The sequence below is a fragment of the Malaclemys terrapin genome, chromosome 4 (genome assembly GCF_027887155.1).
Source record: "Malaclemys terrapin pileata isolate rMalTer1 chromosome 4, rMalTer1.hap1, whole genome shotgun sequence".
Classification (NCBI taxonomy): Eukaryota; Metazoa; Chordata; order Testudines; family Emydidae; genus Malaclemys; species Malaclemys terrapin.
The window spans coordinates 4655639-4671942 of record NC_071508.1 but is presented as its reverse complement, the minus strand read 5'-3'; the positions used below and the strand labels follow the sequence as shown (position 1 = coordinate 4671942).

General features: G+C 60.7%; 1 protein-coding gene across 6 annotated transcripts; it reads right to left on the bottom strand.

Annotated features, from left to right (window-relative positions):
- Positions 1-303: 303 nt before the first annotated feature.
- Positions 304-10894, bottom strand: PRR14 (proline rich 14). Of its 6 annotated transcripts, none has more exons than XM_054027530.1 (12): positions 10838-10894; positions 7800-8000; positions 7204-7474; positions 6687-6835; positions 5612-5885; positions 5194-5243; positions 5037-5098; positions 3699-4506; positions 3383-3467; positions 2297-2403; positions 1980-2051; positions 304-1557 (listed from the first exon to the last, which is right to left on the bottom strand). In XM_054027530.1, exons 2-12 carry the CDS (start codon positions 7895-7897, stop codon positions 1299-1301), a joined length of 2235 nt encoding a protein of 744 aa, XP_053883505.1. In that variant the 5' UTR covers positions 7898-8000; positions 10838-10894; the 3' UTR covers positions 304-1298. The 6 variants fall into 6 exon arrangements, with proteins under 6 accessions (XP_053883505.1, XP_053883508.1, XP_053883509.1 ...); XM_054027533.1 differs by having other exon boundaries at positions 3699-4503; XM_054027534.1 differs by having other exon boundaries at positions 7375-7474.
- Between the last annotated feature and the right edge of the window lie 5410 nt (positions 10895-16304).

The window sequence follows — 16304 nt, the reverse complement described above, 5'->3', positions numbered from 1 at the left end:
ATTACTGCCAACAGTAGGGTTCAGGGTTAACAGCCTGGGCCAGTTAGTCCAGCAGCTCCAGGTGGACATATCTCCCACCCACAGGGAACGGAGGTTGAGGGCTTACCTCCCACCAGCTTCCTCCTGTACCTGCTACCTCTCAGATCACAGTCGAGGAGCTCACTGCAGCACAGCACCCCCTAGTGGTGTGTAGAGATCAGCACTGCCTGCAAAGGGAGATTGCCCCGTATTGAGCTCCCCTCCTGCAGCACAGTGGTCCCTAGTGCCAGGGTCAGCACACATGAAGCAGATCAGACAACAGGCTGGATGTTTTTGTTGAAAAGTTTAATAGAAATATAGATCTCAAAAAAAAAAACCACACACATAAAACCAGCAAATATCCACTGACTGACCCAACGGGGCCCAGCCCAGGAGACACCGCCCATCCAGGGCTCCTGCCAGTGCCTCCGAGGCTGCAGTCACACTTCAGAGGGGAAAATGCCCTCCTCCTGATGCACACAGGGAACTGATGCCACAAGCCCCCTCTCCTGCCCTATATCCCAGCCCGACTGGACAAAGGCCACTTGCCCCCCAGGAACCCAGCGGGAGGTGATCCTAAAATGGCTAATACTGCCCCCCCTCCACACTAAACTATCTGCCCCCTGGTATGCTCAGCCCCTGGGGGGCGGTAGACAGAGGCACCTGGAGGATGGAAGCACCAGGAGGATTTGTGCGTAGGCAACTGAGTGCTGAGAATGGAAAGGTTCATCACACCTGCTGGACATTCATCCCCCCCACCCCGCTCCTGGACTGGACCTGGAGCCTGTGCGGGGAGCAGTGGCAGAGGCAGCTTGGCGACTGGCTGCAGGACGGCTGCCTCAGCTCAGGCAGATCTGGGAGCAGCCAAGAGCTGCCCCCAGGGAAGCAGCCAATTCTGGGTGGAACTAGGGTTCAGGGAGGAGATGACTCTGCCTGGGCAGCAAAGGATTCTGGGTAGAACTAGGACATCTCTCTCCCAGAGAGATCTCTGCTTGGACGTGGGTCCAGGAGCCCCAGGGGAGCAGAGGATTCTGGGAGTACCCCATAGGACACGATGGCTCTAGGAGGATCCAATAGCAGACCATTCTGGGTGTACCCCCAGGGGAGATGCTCCCTGGAAGAGCTGAGGCTTCTGGGAGTATCCTGGGAGGTAACTACTCTCCTAGGATCCCAGAGGATTCTGGGAGCTCGCCCAGGCCAATGAGCAATACCAAGGACAGAGGGGCCACTCAGTCTCTGGCTCAATGCCCACCATGGATCTGGACAGTGCACAGCGCCCCCTAGTCCCCATCAGCTTCAAACAGGGCATCCAGCTCGGCCAGGCGCTGACGCAGCAGTTCCTCCAGGTCAGGGTGCTGGGGTGGGGCCCGGCGCCCACCTGGTGCTCGCCCCGCCAGCCTCCCCCGGGGCCGGGCACGGCGCTGCTTGCGGGGCAGGCTGCTGTCCTGGAATTCCATGGTGCGCTTCAGCTTGCGCTGGCTGGTAAGCACCAGTGCCCCGTTCCGCTCCCGAGGCTCCTCAAAGATCGTCTCGAAGGTCCTACGGGGGGAGGAGAGGGGGCTAGACGGGACCCAGTGCCCGAGTCCACCAACCCACCCTGTATCCCAGCTGGGACGCCGACAGCACAAATGGGGCCCAGACACCTTGGTCCTAACCTACTGTGTCCCCCAGCTGGGATGCCCTCAGCACAAGGAGTGGGGAGAATGGGGATCGGACTCCTGGGTCCTCCACTCAGGACCAAACACCTCCTGCTGTTTAGGGGGGCAGCGAGTTTGTGAGCTGGACCCCTGGGTTCCCAGCAGCAAGAACCAATCAAGGCTAGATTTAACCTCCTGCACCCCTCCACAACTCTGAAGCCAGGCTCTCCCCTTCCTGTGAGTTGGAAGAGGGGGATGTCCCCCCCATCGTAGCCACCCCCAACCCCTCACCCCCTCCAGCAGCAGCACCCAGGGCCCTCTCACCGCTTCTCAGTGGGAGTGCGATAGTTCTTATTCGTGTAGATCTCCTCCAAACTGAACTCCTTCTTGTCCAACCTGTTACAGGGAGACCAGACTTAGCAACAGCGCACGGAAATCCCTTGTCCGTATGGAGACTCGGCAGCCTCGGGGGGGAGGGGGGGGGGGGGGGACGGGACACATGGGGGCTGGACAGCCGCCACACAACAGAAATGGAAGAGAATCCTATGGCCAGCTGTAACCGCTGGGGAGATTCAGAGCAGGGGATAGAACCCAGGAGTCCTGACTCTCAACCACTCCCCTCCCCCCAGAGCTCCCAATACCTGACCGGCCGGGGCAGGCCCATTGGCGTGAGGTTGGCTTGCTGTTTGGCTGGGGTCTTGCGGATGCGGAAGCGGGACACTTTCCCTGTGGTCTCTTCCTGGGAGCACTGCAGGGAATGGGGAGAAAAATAGAACAGGATCAGGAAAGATTCCCTGTTATGTACACACAGAGTGGAGAGTGCCCCCCGCAGCACGGCACCCTGCCGAGCCACCTCCCTGTTCCCGACAGCACGGCACCCCCCTCCGAGCCCCCCCGCTCCCCGCCAAGCCCTCCCCTGCTCCCAACAGCACTGCGCCCCCGCTGAGCCTCCCCAACCCCCCACCACTCTCGACAGCACTGCGCCCCCCACTGCAGCACGACACCCCCCTGCCAGCATGACGCCCCCCCTTCCAGGATACTCCCAGAAGCCTCAGCTCTTCCAGGGAGCATCTCCCCTGGGGATACACCCAGAATGGTCTGCTGTTGGATCCTGCTAGAGCCGTCTCCTCAGGGTACTCCCAGAATCCTCTGCTCTACCAGAATCCCCTGCTAAGCCCCCACCCCACTCCCCGCAGCATGGTGCCCCCCGCCAAGCCCCCCCGGCCAAGCCCTCCCTTGTTCCCGGCAGCACTGCGCCCCCGCTGAGCCTCCCCCACCCCCCGCCGTGCCCCCCCGCCACTCCGGCAGCACTGTGCCCCCCGCCGAGCCTCCCCCTGCAGCAAGACACCACCCCTCCCGCTCCCACCAGCATGACGCCCCCCCTCCCAGAAGCCTCAGCTCTTCCACGGAGCATCTCCCCTGGGGATACACCCAGAATGGTCTGCTGTTGGATCCTCCTAGAGCCATCGTGTCCTCAGGGGTACTCCCAGAATCCTCTGCTCTACCAGAATCCCCCGCTGAGCCCCCCCCACACACTTCCTGCAGCACGGTGCCCCCCCGCCGAGCCTTCCCTCTGCAGCACGATGCCCCCCCCCGCACGGCGCCCCTCCCCTGCCAAGCCTGCCCCCCGGCAGCACGGCATCCCCCGCTGAGCCCCCCACTCCCCAAAGCACGGTGCCCCCAGCACCGCACTGGGACCAACACTGCCTCCCATTGGTCCACCTCACCTTGGCATCTGTGTGTGACAGGAGAATCCCGCCTGTGGTGACGCCATGGCCCCTGTCCCCCTGCTCCGGGCACTGGGAGCTGTCCCTGTGAGGCAAGGAGACCATATGGACCAGGAACCTCTCAGGGCCGTTTCTGGAGGGCCAGGCGATGCCATGGCACCGGGAGCCCAGATGCTGGGGCAAGGCAGGATGGCAGTGGGACGACCTAGGCCACGGCAGGGCGGCAAGAGGGATGGGGCAGGGGTTACCTGGGACAAGGTGGGGTGGCGAGGTGGTGTTAGGGGCAACCAGGGGATAGCAGGTGGGGCAGGGTTACCTGGGGCAAAGCAGGGCAGTGGCAGGCTCCTCGTGGTGGGGTGGGCCCGGGCAGGAGGAACGGGCCTCGTCGCAGCGGGTCATGCACACCACCGGGCTGAGCAGGTGGCGGGAGGCCGGGGACGGGAAGGGGAAGACCTCCTTGCGCAGGCAGGGCAGGATGGGGGGCGAGGGGTGGCCCCGCAGCAACTCCCGCGACACCTCCAGGCTGCAGACCGTGTGACGACGCCGGCGAGGCGGGCAGGGGGCGGACGCTGGCAATGGGGACGGCATGGCCCAGGGGAAGTCCGGGCAGGAGTAGCTGCGGCCCAGGCGGGGCTGGCTGGGATCCTCAGGGCTCAGGCGCCACTGGCAGATGGGGGGTCGGCGGCTCACAATGCTGTCCCCCTCCCTATCATCTTTGGCCTCGCCAGGGCCCCTCCTCTCAGCTGGCTGCGAGATGGCAATTTTCACCTCGATGTTCACCCCCTGGCGCGAGCTGTGCGCCCCCTGCTGGCTTGGCCCGCTCCGGCTCTGCGCTGGCTCCTCCTCGGGGCGGAGAGGCTCCGCCGGCTGCCCCCCACCCTCTCCCTCGTCCGGCTGAGGAGACGGCGGGGGGCGCAAGCGCGGCTTGACCGGGCTCAGGAAGATGTCGGCGAAGGTCTCCAGCTTGGATTTGACACTCTGGAAGAGCGGGGCGATGCCCCAGTGCCGCAAGGGGGGGACCGTGGCCCGGGGGCGCAGCAGCGAACAGATCGGGGGAGGCCAGGCGGAGGAGGAGGAAGGCAGGAGGCTGCCAGGTGGCTCGGCTTCTTCTGGGACAGGATCTGCTGGGAGGAGGGCACAGGGTTCAGGAGAAGTCAAGGGAGGACCACATCCCGTGATGCACAGACAGCCCCCAACGGTACTGAATCCACTAAACCCTCAGCAAGCTCCCAGAAACCCCCCGCCCCCAAAATGCACACACTTGCCTCCCCAGCCCTATTTTCAGAACAAAAGAAGAAATGTTGACTTCCCACAAAACGAGACTTGGGGAAAGTCACATTTTGAGCAGAAAGGTTTCATTCCGATAAAGATCTAAATGTTTTTTGGACTGATTCAATCTCTTTAGAAGCTTCTCAGCACGTCTTTTTCTAAAAAACAAAGAAATGGTTGCTAAACAAGAAAATGATACTCTCAAAACATCCAAAATAGAATATTTTTTTACTGAAATTTCATTTAAATTAATGTTTCTTTCTCAACATTTTCGGTCAAAAAACGTTTTGAGGAAAAGTTCAACCCTTGCTTCCCATGGAGCCCCACCCCTGTGCCCAAGCTCCACCCCCAGCCCCACCCCTGCATGAGTTGGAGCTCCGCCTACCTGGCTGTGGGCACTGCTCCCACTGGTCCGAGGAAGAGGAAGATGCTGTCAGCTGATCAACCCTGTCAGGAGAGAGAGGGGAAATGAAGCTCTGGGCCAGCGCCCCCTAGAGGGCCCTGTGTCCCACCCCAGCTGGTTGGTAGGGACGTGCACTTACGTGCTAGGAGGCGACGGCATCAGCAGATCTTCCTGCTGAAGGCTGGCATCCTGCCAATGAGAGGTGGCATCTGAGCTGGGCACGGGATGGGGTCCACCCCCCGCACCCGAGGCTGACAGGACAGTGGCACCTGGTCAGGGCAGCTTCCTCCTTGGTCGTAAGCCCAACCCCTCCCTCCATTGACCCATCTGGGATAGCACCCACTGCTGAGATCCCCACCCCTCCCTCTCCCCTCTGGGCTGGGCTCTGGCAGCCCCCTCCCTGTCCCCACAGCTCCTTCCAATCCCTCCCTCACCCCTGTCCCCACCCCCAATCCCTCCCCCGCCCCAGCCCCTCTGGCCTGGGCTCTGGCAGCCCCCCCACCCCCATCCCCTCCTCTCTGGGCTCCGGCAGCTCCCTCTAGCCCCCCACTGCTCACTGCTGCCATGGGGCACTCCTCCAGTGCCACAGTCAGGACGCGCTGCTGGGCCCTCTCCATGGGCGACGTCACCAGCTCCTTCCCCTGCTGGGCGATGGAGGGAGATGACCCCGGCCCCCGGCTCTGCTGCAGCGCCCCCTGCCGCAGCAGCCACCGCTTGCCCTGCAGCCGCTCTGACTCGGACCCGGCTGTACCCTGGGGCGGCCAGCACGATGCGGGGGCCTTATTCTCAGGCCTCTGGCAGATGGGAGACCGGTGCTCCTCGGGGGAGGGTCTGGAAGAACGAGACGGGGCCACAGACCCCAAAGCCCTGTCGCTCACTGGTACAATCTTTGCTCCCTAGGATCTTCAGCCCCCCAGAGACTCCCCTCCCCCCCCAAATCACCCCACCACCAGCACCCACTCCGAGATCCCACTCCCTGCATCCCTGCCATCAGCTCCACTGAGACTCCCGCGACGCCCAAAGCACCCCGCTTCCCCACGGCCCCCCCTTACTCCCAAAGCACCCCGCTTCCCCACAGCCCCCCCGACTCCCAAAGCACCCCGCTTCCCCACAGCCCCCCCTTACTCCCAAAGCACCCCGCTTCCCCACAGCCCCCCCGACTCCCAAAGCACCCCGCTTCCCCACGGTCCCCCTTACTCCCAAAGCACCCCGCTTCCCCACAGCCCCCCCGACGCCCAAAGCACCCCGCTTCCCTACGGCCCCCCCGACGCCCAAAGCACCCCGCTTCCCCACGGCCCCCCCGACGCCCAAAGCACCCCGCTTCCCCACAGCCCCCCCGACGCCCAAAGCACCCCGCTTCCCCACAGCCCCCCCGACGCCCAAAGCACCCCGCTTCCCCACGGCCCCCCTTACTCCCAAAGCACCCCGCTTCCCCACGGCCCCCCTTACTCCCAAAGAACCCCGCTTCCCTTTCCCAGCCTCCCACATGCTGCTCTATCTCCCCCGTCAGACCCTCCAGATCCAGCCCCTGCCCCAGAAGCTAGCAATCCCCTCCCCCGGCAGACACCCTGCTCAGTATTTGGAAGGTGCCCGGACAACAGGTGCCCTGACACGTGATCCACCCCCGCTCACCTGTCCATGGCCGGCTCCTGATGCCGAGGGGTCCGATCCGAACCAGGCAGAGGGCTCCCAAGAGGGGGCAAGGCCTTCCCAGGGAGGGGGTGTCCTGGGAGGGAGGGGGTGGCCGGATGAGCTGAGGGGGAGTTGCCCCTTTGGGAGACCTGCTGGGCAAGAGACACCATGGGGTTAAGCATGAACCCCATCCCTTCCCCCCAAACTGACTCCCAGCTCCTGGCACCCCCAAATGACCCTCCTCAAGAGCCCAGCCTGGTCCCCTCCCATGTGTAATGGGGGCGCAAATACCAAGCGGTCCTTCCCCGCCCCCCCGAGCTCAGCACAGGAGTTACTGGGCCATCCAGGGGCAAACCACAGCAGGGAGAAAAGGAGGGTACATGGGGGAGAGGCTGGCTGGAGAAAGGGAGCAGGACGACAGGGCTGGGAGGGCTCAGGGGAGGTTGGGGGGGCTCAGGCCATCAGATCTCTAAGCAGGGCCCCCCAACCCCAGACCATCCCTCCCCTTCGCACTCACAGCCCCTTGTGTGGTGGCAAGACACTCCTCCAGGGTAATGGCCAGGACCCTGTGCCGGGCTCTCTCCATGGGCGAGGCCACCAGCCACAGCTCCGCCCCCTGGCCCCACTGAGGCACCCCCTGCTGCAGCCGCTGCCGTCTGCCCTGCAGCCTCTCCGACTGGCGCCTTGCCTGAGGAGACCCAGCCCTGCCCCGGGGCAGCCAGCACAGTGGGGGAGCCTTCTCCTCAGGCCCCCGGGGGGCGGGGGAGCTCTGCTTTTCAGTGGAGGGTCTGGAAGAGAGAGATGGGGTCACTCACGGGGGCCATTGACCCCAAATCCCCCTGATTACTGGCATGATGTTCGCTCCAGGACCCAGAGACCCACAGCTCCCCCTCCCCCACCCAAATCCCCACCCGGCCTGGCTCAGACCACTGCCCCTCATTGTCTGCCACCCACAGCCCCTGAATCTCTCCCCACCCAAACACACAGTCCTCCCGGCCACGCCCAGGGAAAGAGGACGGGCGCTGCCCCCGGTGAGGTCTGCCCAGAGCAGGATGGACAGGCCCTGACCCCAGAGGGGAGGCCGCTGGACAGAGGTGAACCCCCCACACACACCTGTACACGATGAGCCTCTGGCGTCGGATGTTCCGCTCCGAGGCAGACAGCCTGGTGCCGCCCCCTGCCAGCGTCCCTCTGGCCACGGGGTGCTCCATGGCTGGCTCCAGCTGGGATGTAGGGGGCAGCCCCGTGGGATCAGGGGTTCAGAGGTCGTCCCGGGACAGCCTCCTGCCTATTCATCCTCCAGCGTGGCCGCCTCTGCCCAGGAAAGAGAATCCAGATTTACAATGAGCACTGCAAGACCCCCGCCCTAGCCCAGCTCTAGGGGGCACCGGCTCTGGTCTCACCTCCTGCATCCTAGGGTTGGCAGCATGGCCACAATAGCAGAGGGCTGAGCCATGGGGGATCAGACTGGGGTGTGTGTGTATGTGGGGTGGGGGAGGGGGGCTCTCCCCAATGCTGTGGGGAGGGGCTGCAGAGGTGGCACATTCCCACCATGCAGGACTCAGAGATCACAATGGACAAGCAGAGCAGGGAGCCGCTGGGAGAATAATTACAGGGCATTAGCAGGCAGCCAAAGCCATTGCTAGCGGTAACCAGAGAGCCCCTGCGCAGCTCAGGTGTGACCTGACACCAGCTTGGGAGCAAAGGGGAAGCTCGGGAGGTGTGGGGGTTGGGATCCATCACCTAGAGATGGTTTCCCAGGCCACAAAGGACACGCATGGATCCTGGGCAGTCAGGGACAGGCTAGAGGGGCCCTGATGGGGCATCTCCATCTTTGTCCTGCCTCCCAGCACTGACCCTGCCTAACTCTGCCCCTAGGACTCCCCCACCCTGATTCTCTCCACCCCGCTTCAGGTTCCTCCCTTCTTCCCCAGATCCTCCCCACCAGCCCTCTCTATTTCCCTCTCTCAGTCTCCCACTCTGATTACTCCCAAATCTCGCCCCCACTGGGTCCCTACCCCAAAATCCATCGCCCCAGTTCTAGATCTCTCTCCTCCCCTTGAGTCTCACCCCCACCCAACTACTCCCCCTTTCCCTCATCCACCCGCCTCTCCCTCACCCCTTTACTCTCATCCCCTCCCGCAGGTCCCCTCTTCCCCCAGCTCTCCCCATGTTCGTTCCCCTCCCATGTTGCACCCCTCCTCACTCGCCTCCACAAATTGCCCCCCCCTCCCTGTAGGTGCCCCCTCTCACCATCTGCTCTCCCCCTGGGTCTTCCCCCACGGCTCCCATCACTGGTCCCCCTAAACTGCCCTTCCACCAGGTCTCCCCCATTGGTCCCTTTCTCCCCCGCTGCACTCCGGCTTTCCCCCAACAAATCCCTCCACCACTTCTCTCACTGTCCCAAATCCCCCAAGCCATCCATCCCCCAGGTCTCCCCACACCCCCGCTGCCCTTCCCCTTCCCGCCCCCATTATCCTCCCCTCACTGATTCCCCCCCCACATTGTCCTGCCCCATGAGTCCCTCCTCAAAGGTCCTCATTGCTCCCTAACCCCCTGGATCTTTTTCCTCCCACTGCTCCCCCCTATGCCCCCCTCCCTCCCACTGCTCTCCCCACTGCCCCTCTTCCACCACTGCTTCCCCTCCCAGCTCCCCCCATTTCCCCCTCCCTCCCACTGCTCCCCCTCCCAGCTCCCCCCATTGCCCCCTCCCTCCCACGGCTCTCCCCACTGCCCCTCTTCCACCACTGCTCCCCCTCCCAGCTCCCCACATTGCCCCCTCCCTCCCACTGCTCCCCCCATTGCTCCCCCTTCCGCCACTTCTCCCCCTCCCAGCTCCCCCCATTGCCCCCTCCCTCCCACTGCTCCCCCCACTGCCCCTCTTCCACCACTGCTCCCCTTCCCAGCTCCCCACATTGCCCCCTCCCTCCCACTGCTCCCCCACTGCCCCCCCTCCCTCCCACTGCTCCCCCTCCCAGCTCCCCCCATTGCCCCCTCCCTCCCACTGCCCCTCTTCCACCACTGCTCCCCTTCCCAGCTCCCCACATTGCCCCCTCCCTCCCACTGCTCCCCCCACTGCCCCCCCTCCCTCCCACTGCTCCCCCTCCCAGCTCCCCACATTTCCCCCTCCCTCCCACTGCTCCTCTTCCACCACTGCTCCCCCTCCCAGCTCCCCACATTGCCCTCACTGCCCCCCTTCTGCCACTGCTCCCCCCTCCCAGCTCCCCACATTGCCCCCTCCCTCCCACTGCTCCCCCCACTGCCCCCCTTCCACCACTGCTCCCCCTCCCAGCTCCCCACATTGCCCCCTCCCTCCCACTGCTCCCCCTCCCAGCTCCCCACATTGCCCCCTCCCTCCCACTGCTCCCCCCACTGCCCCCTTCCACCACTGCTCCCCCTCCCAGCTCCCCACATTGCCCCCTCCCTCCCACTGCTCCCCCCACTGCCCCCCTTCCACCACTGCTCCCCCTCCCAGCTCCCCACATTGCCCCCTCCCTCCCACTGCTCCCCCTCCCAACTCCCCCCATTGCCCCCTCCCTCCCACTGCTCTCCCCACTGCCCCCTTCCACCACTGCTCCCCCTCCCAGCTCCCCACATTGCCCCCTCCCTCCCACTGCTCCTCTTCCACCACTGCTCCCCTTCCCAGCTCCCCCCATTGCCCCCTCCCTCCCACTGCTCCCCCCACTGCCCCTCTTCCACCACTGCTCCCCTTCCCAGCTCCCCCCATTGCCCCCTCTCTCCCACTGCTCCCCCACTGCCCCCCCTCCCTCCCACTGCTCCCCCTCCCAGCTCCCCCCATTGCCCCTCCCTCCCACGGCTCTCCCCACTGCCCCTCTTCCACCACTGCTCCCCCTCCCAGCTCCCCCCATTGCCCCCTCCCTCCCACTGCTCCCCCCATTGCCCCCCCTTCCACCACTGCTCCCCCTCCCAGCTCCCCCCATTGCCCCCTCCCTCCCACTGCTCCCCCCATTGCCCCCCCTTCCACCACTGCTCCCCCTCCCAGCTCCCCCCATTGCCCCCTCCCTCCCACTGCTCCCCCTCCCAGCTCCCCCCATTGCCCCCTCCCTCCCACTGCTCCCCCTCCCAGCTCCCCCCATTGCCCCCTCCCTCCCACTGCTCCCCCCATTGCCCCCCTTCCCCCACCCGCTCACCGGCTCTCGCCCGCTCCCGTTCGGTCTCCGGCTGCGGCTCAACCTCCTCCCGCCCCGCCCCGTTTCTGCCGAAGCTCCACGGCCTGACCCCCCGTGGCCAATGGCAGCGGGCCTTGCTCCCGTTCCCCCCGCAGCCAATAGGCGCGCGCCTTGCTGCCCGGGGGTCCCCGGAGCTTGAAGCCGTGGGGGCCGCCATCTTGGCAAAGGGCGAGAAAGAAAGCCGTGTCACGGCTCAAGCTGAGCCGCCGCCATCTTGGGGTGGGGCAACCGTGTAAGGTGTATGTGTGTTGGGGTGGCAAGGGGACATAGCGGTGCCGCCATGCGGTGCTGCCATCTTGGATAAGGGCATCGGAGGGTGTGAAGCAGTTTCAGGGGGAGGCCATCTTGGATGAGGGCGAGAAGCTGGGGATTTAAAGGGACAGGCGACCCTGGGTGGTGGGTGACGGAGGCTCCGGCCAATCCCCACCCTGGGGGCGTGGGGCCCTCGTTCTTTGTTCCCCTATGGACCCGTTTACACCGCGCCTATTAAAACACGTGCCGAACTTCCCACCCATGCAGCTGGCTCTGACTCAGCCACCTGGCCTCTTCCTGATCTACCACTCGTCTCCCCCCAGCGCGGGTCCTCTGCAAACTGGGCCAGGGATCCCCTTATGTCTCCTTCCAACATAGCGTGGGGCCCAGAGCCGATCCCTGCAGGGCCCCCTGGAAACACCTGGCCAACGAGGAGTCCCCTGTGCCACGTGCATTTGATACCAGTCTAGCTTTTTAACCATGGGGCTGATCCAGGGAGGGGTGCGATACCAAGCCAGATGGGCCCATTGGTTTAGAATCATAGAAGATTAGGGTTGGAAGAGACCTCAAAGCAGGACCAACCCCAACTACATCATCCCAGCCAGGGCTTTCTCAAGCTGGGCCTTAAAAACCTCTAAGGATGGAGATTCCACCACCTCCCTAGGGAACCCATTCCAGTGCTTCACCATCTTTCTAGTGAAATAGTGTTTCCTAATATCCAACCTAGACCTCCCCCACTGCAACTTGAGACCATTGCTCCTTGTTCTGTCATCTGCCATCACTGAGAACAGTCTAGAACCATCCTCTTTGGACCCTGCCCTTCAGGTAGTTGAAAGCAGCTATCAAATCCCCCTCACTCTTCTCTTCTGCAGACTAAACAAGCCCAGTTCCCTCAGCCTCTCCTCATAAATCATGTGCCCCAGCCCCCTAATCATTTTTGTTTTGGCCTCTGCTGGACTTTCTCCAATTTTTCCACATCCCTTCTGTAGAGGGGGGACCAAAACTGGACATAATACTCCAGGTGTGGCCTCACCAATGCCGAATAGAGGGGAATAATCACTTCCCTCTATCAGCTGGCAATGCTCCTACTAATACAGCCCAATATGCCGTTGGCCTTCTTGGCAACGAGGGCACTGCTGACTCATATCCAGCTTCTCATCCACTGTAATCCCCAGGTCCTTTTCTGCAGAATTGCTGCTTAGCCAGTTGGTTACCAGCCTGTAGCAGTGTATGGGATTCTTCCGTCCTAAGTGCAAGTCTTTGCACTTGTCCTTGTTGAACCTCTTTTGGTTGAACTTTCTTTTGGCCAAATCCTCCAATTTGTCTAGGTCACTCTGGACCCTATCCCTACCCTCCAGCATATCTACCTTTCCCCCCAGCTTAGTGTTATCTGCAATTCACCCCATCATCCAGATCCTTAATAAAGATGTTGAACAAAACCGGCCCCAGGACCGACCCCTGGGGCACTCCGCTTAATACCGGCTGCCAACTAGACATCGAGCCTTGATCACTACCCATTGAACCCCACAATCTAGCCAGCTTTCTATCCCCCTTATAGTCCATTCATCCATTCCATACTTCTTTAACTTGCTGGCAAGAATACTGTGGGAGACCATATCAAAAGCTTTGCTATAGTCAGGATATATCACATCCACTGCTTTCCCCATATCCACAGAGCCAGTTATCTCACCATAGAAGGCAATCAGGTTGGTCAGGCATGACTTGCCTTTGGTGAATCCATGCTGACTGTTCCTGATCACCTTCCTCTCATCCAAGTGCTTCAAAATGGATTCCTTGAGGACCTGCTCCATGATTTTGCCAGGGACTGAAGTGAGGCTGACCGGTCTGTAGTTCCCCAGGTTCTCTTGTTTGCTCCAGTGAGGCAATGACTGTGTTTGTAAGGACCCCTTTTTACATAGTCACTAGTCTGACTATCACTGTGATGGGATACCTGTGCTGGGCCTAAGCCCCCCCACTGCCCGTGTGTAGGGGGGATCCCTCTCCTACAGATGGTGCAGGCCATCTTCCCCCAGGCATTTCGGTACCCAAAAGAATCCCTATGAACATTTTCCCTTTGCTCAGATCCCACACACCCATGACAGGGAATAGGGCTGGGGTTAAAATCAGGGCACATTCTCTGTAAAAGTTCTTGGGGGAGACTTCACCAAGCGCCACCTTGCCTGCTTCCTTCCCCGGAGCAGGATTCCCCGTCCCCAACCCAGCTGTGATCTCCCGGATGGAGCGAAGGGAAGAGCTGAGCATCCCAGATCTCCAGGGCTCCGAGGAAAGGGAGATCCCGAGAGGATCCCGGACAGATGAGGAATGAGTGACACCGGCTCAGAGACTGTCTGGGACTGAAGGGAAAAGCTGGGATCCAGTAAGGCCGCCAAGAGCCCCCCAATTCTGTCTCATCTTGCTCAGTATCATTCCCAGCAGGTCCCTGTTCTCATGGCAGCCGTCACTCCTGGATCCCACCCCTGGCAGTTGCCCTCCCCTCCCCCAGCCTTTATCTGAGGCCTTTCCTGGGCCGTTGGGACAGACCCAGCCCTTCCTCGCCCCTCTGGGAAAGGGTTTGGGGGGATTTGCTTCCCGCCCATCAAATTTTTTTCTCAGTGACAAACCCCTTTGCTGCCCCCTCTCTCCCCAGCGCAGGAAATGAGCCCTGGCTGGATTCTTTCAGTCTCCCAGCAGGTGCCAGGATGGAGGAAAATCACCAGCAGGAAGGGCCTGCAAGAGCAGAGCCGCATGGGATGTCCCGGAGCCTGAAGATGCCAGTGAGAGTCAAGACAAAATGGACCCCAGGCCAGGGCCAGGGGAGGAAAATCTTGCTTAGAAGAAGAGAGAGAACACGAAGAGGTGTCCAGAGAATAAGTCTCGTGAAACACCAGCACATCCACATGGGTGAGCACCCTGACTGATGCCCCGACTTCGGGAAGGGCTTTGGGGGAGCGCGATGCTGGCTCCCTACCACATGGTCCACACTGGGCAGAGACCCCATGCATGTCCCGAGTGTGGGCGGTGATCTGGGCAGAGATAGTCCCTCTCCAAGCTCCAACGTGCCCATGCGGTGAGGAGACCCCATCAACATCCTGACTGCGGGAAGGGCTTTGGTGTCTACTCCATCACTGCCAGACCCACCTGGGTGACCCACCCCTACAAATGTCTGGACTGTGGGAGGAGCTTCAACTATGCTCCAACCTGGCCACCCACTGGTCCTCCCCACCGGAGAGGTGCCCTACAAGGGCACCAAATAAGGGAGGAGCTTTGCTGAGAGTTCCCATCCCTGCAGCACCAGCATACCCCCACCGAAGAGTGGCCCTCCTGGTGCGGCTGCGATGACATGGCAGCTGGAGGAAGGGCTTCTGGTTGGCCTTGCATTTCACTCAACACTGGAGGACACAGTGGGTGCTGGAGCAGCACTACAACTGTCCTGAGTGTGGTAAGGGCTTCAGGGAGAGTGATGGGCCGGTCGAGTACCAGTGCAGATAGATTTTAAGTGATAGCAAACAGATCAAAGTAGATTACCTAGTAAATAAACAAAATCACAAACTAAGTCTTATACAAACTAGAATCAGCAACATCTCACCCTGTCTGATGATACAAGCAGGCTTACAGATTCTTGAGGCACAAGCCGCATCTGCGTTGCAGCTTGGGTTCCCCTCCCCCATTCAGAGTCCTTTGTCTCCCAGGGCTTCTTTCAGGTGTTGAGTTGTGGGGGAGTGAAGACCAAGTCATGATGTCACTCCTCAACGTGCAGAGACTTTCCAGCAAGCTGGAAGAACCTATAAATGTGACATGGGGAGTCCACCCCATTGGCCAAACATTCTCCATTGCCTATGTGCTCCCTCCGAGGAAACTTCCTTATACAGACTCCCTGTGCTAGTGGATTCTTCGCTGGATGGGTGTTGATGACAGCAATTAACACGGTCTGGCTACTCCATTGTTCTACCTGAAAGGCTAGTTGTGGGTGTTTTCAACTTCACAACATCTTTCAGTAACACATACATGGCAAAACTTTGTAACGTTACATACAACGATAACACCTACAATCCAACAGGATATTAATGTTTGACAGATCAAGACTTTTAGAATGATACCTCACAAGGCATGTACAAAACATATTAAAATTCTACGACAGTGGTGAATATGGGGATGTCAGGGTGTCAAAGGGATAATGATACTACCCTCTCCTGTAAAGTGACCTGAGATTTACAAATGCACATAAGAGCTAGGAATTATTATTACTCTCATAATAAAAATCTTGGTCTTGACGGGCCTGGAGTGTTCAAAACTCATGAAATATATCCTAAAACAAAAACAAACCCCATAACATTGGTTTAAAAATTGGGAGGGATCTCTGTATAAACAGCCCTCATGCCCCATACCAGAGGTGGTTGCATCTCAGATTCAGGTGCAGGATCCTATAGAAACAGCTCCCACAATCCACCTCAGCGGTGACTGCATCTCAGCAATGGGCGAGGTATCCCTGTATAGACAGCCCCACACCCCTCTCCGAGATGGCTACATCTTAGCAGCAGGTGAGGGATCCTGTATAAACAGGCCCCACATTCCACCCCCGAAACAGCTGTATCTCAGCAGCAGCTGTGGGATCCATGCGAAACAATACAAACAGAAACACCATCAAGCAGCTTAGACCCTCACAAGCTTGTCTGATAATGTGGTCTCACATTATTCATAATTAGGGCCCTACCAAATTCACAGCCATGAAAAACACATCATGGACCGTGAAATCTGTTTTTTTGTGTGCTTTTACCATATACTATACAGATTTCATGGGGGAGACCAGGGTTTCTCAAATTGGGGGCCTGACCCACAGGGCACTGCAGGCAGGTTGCAAGGTTATTTTTTGTATGGGGGTCATGGTATTTCCACCCTTATCTCTGTGCTGCCTTCAGAGCTGGGCGGCCAGAGAGCAGCGGGTGTTGACCAGGTGCCCAGTTCTGAAGGCAGCACCCCACCAGCAGCAGCACAGAAGTAAGGTGGCAATACCATACCATGCCACACTTACTTCTGCACTGCTGCCTTCAGACCTGAGCGACCAGAGAGTGGCGGCTGCTGACTGAGGGCCCAGCTCTGCAGGCAGCAGTGCAGAAGTAAGGGTGACAATACCATACCAGGCCATTCTGACTCATGCGCTGGACTCCCGGCCAGCAGC

Bases quoted from the DNA above. Each gene is read 5' to 3' on its own strand.
- PRR14 (XM_054027530.1), bottom strand. From the start codon at position 7,897: ATGGAGCACCCCGTGGCCAGAGGGACGCTGGCAGGGGGCGGCACCAGG. The intron at 6,836-7,203 runs GTGAGTGCGAAG...CTTGCCCAGCAG, and splicing joins TTGCCACCACACAAGGGGCT to GTCTCCCAAAGGGGCAACTC. The intron at 1,558-1,979 runs GTGAGAGGGCCC...CTCCCCCCGTAG, and splicing joins CGCACTCCCACTGAGAAGCG to GACCTTCGAGACGATCTTTG.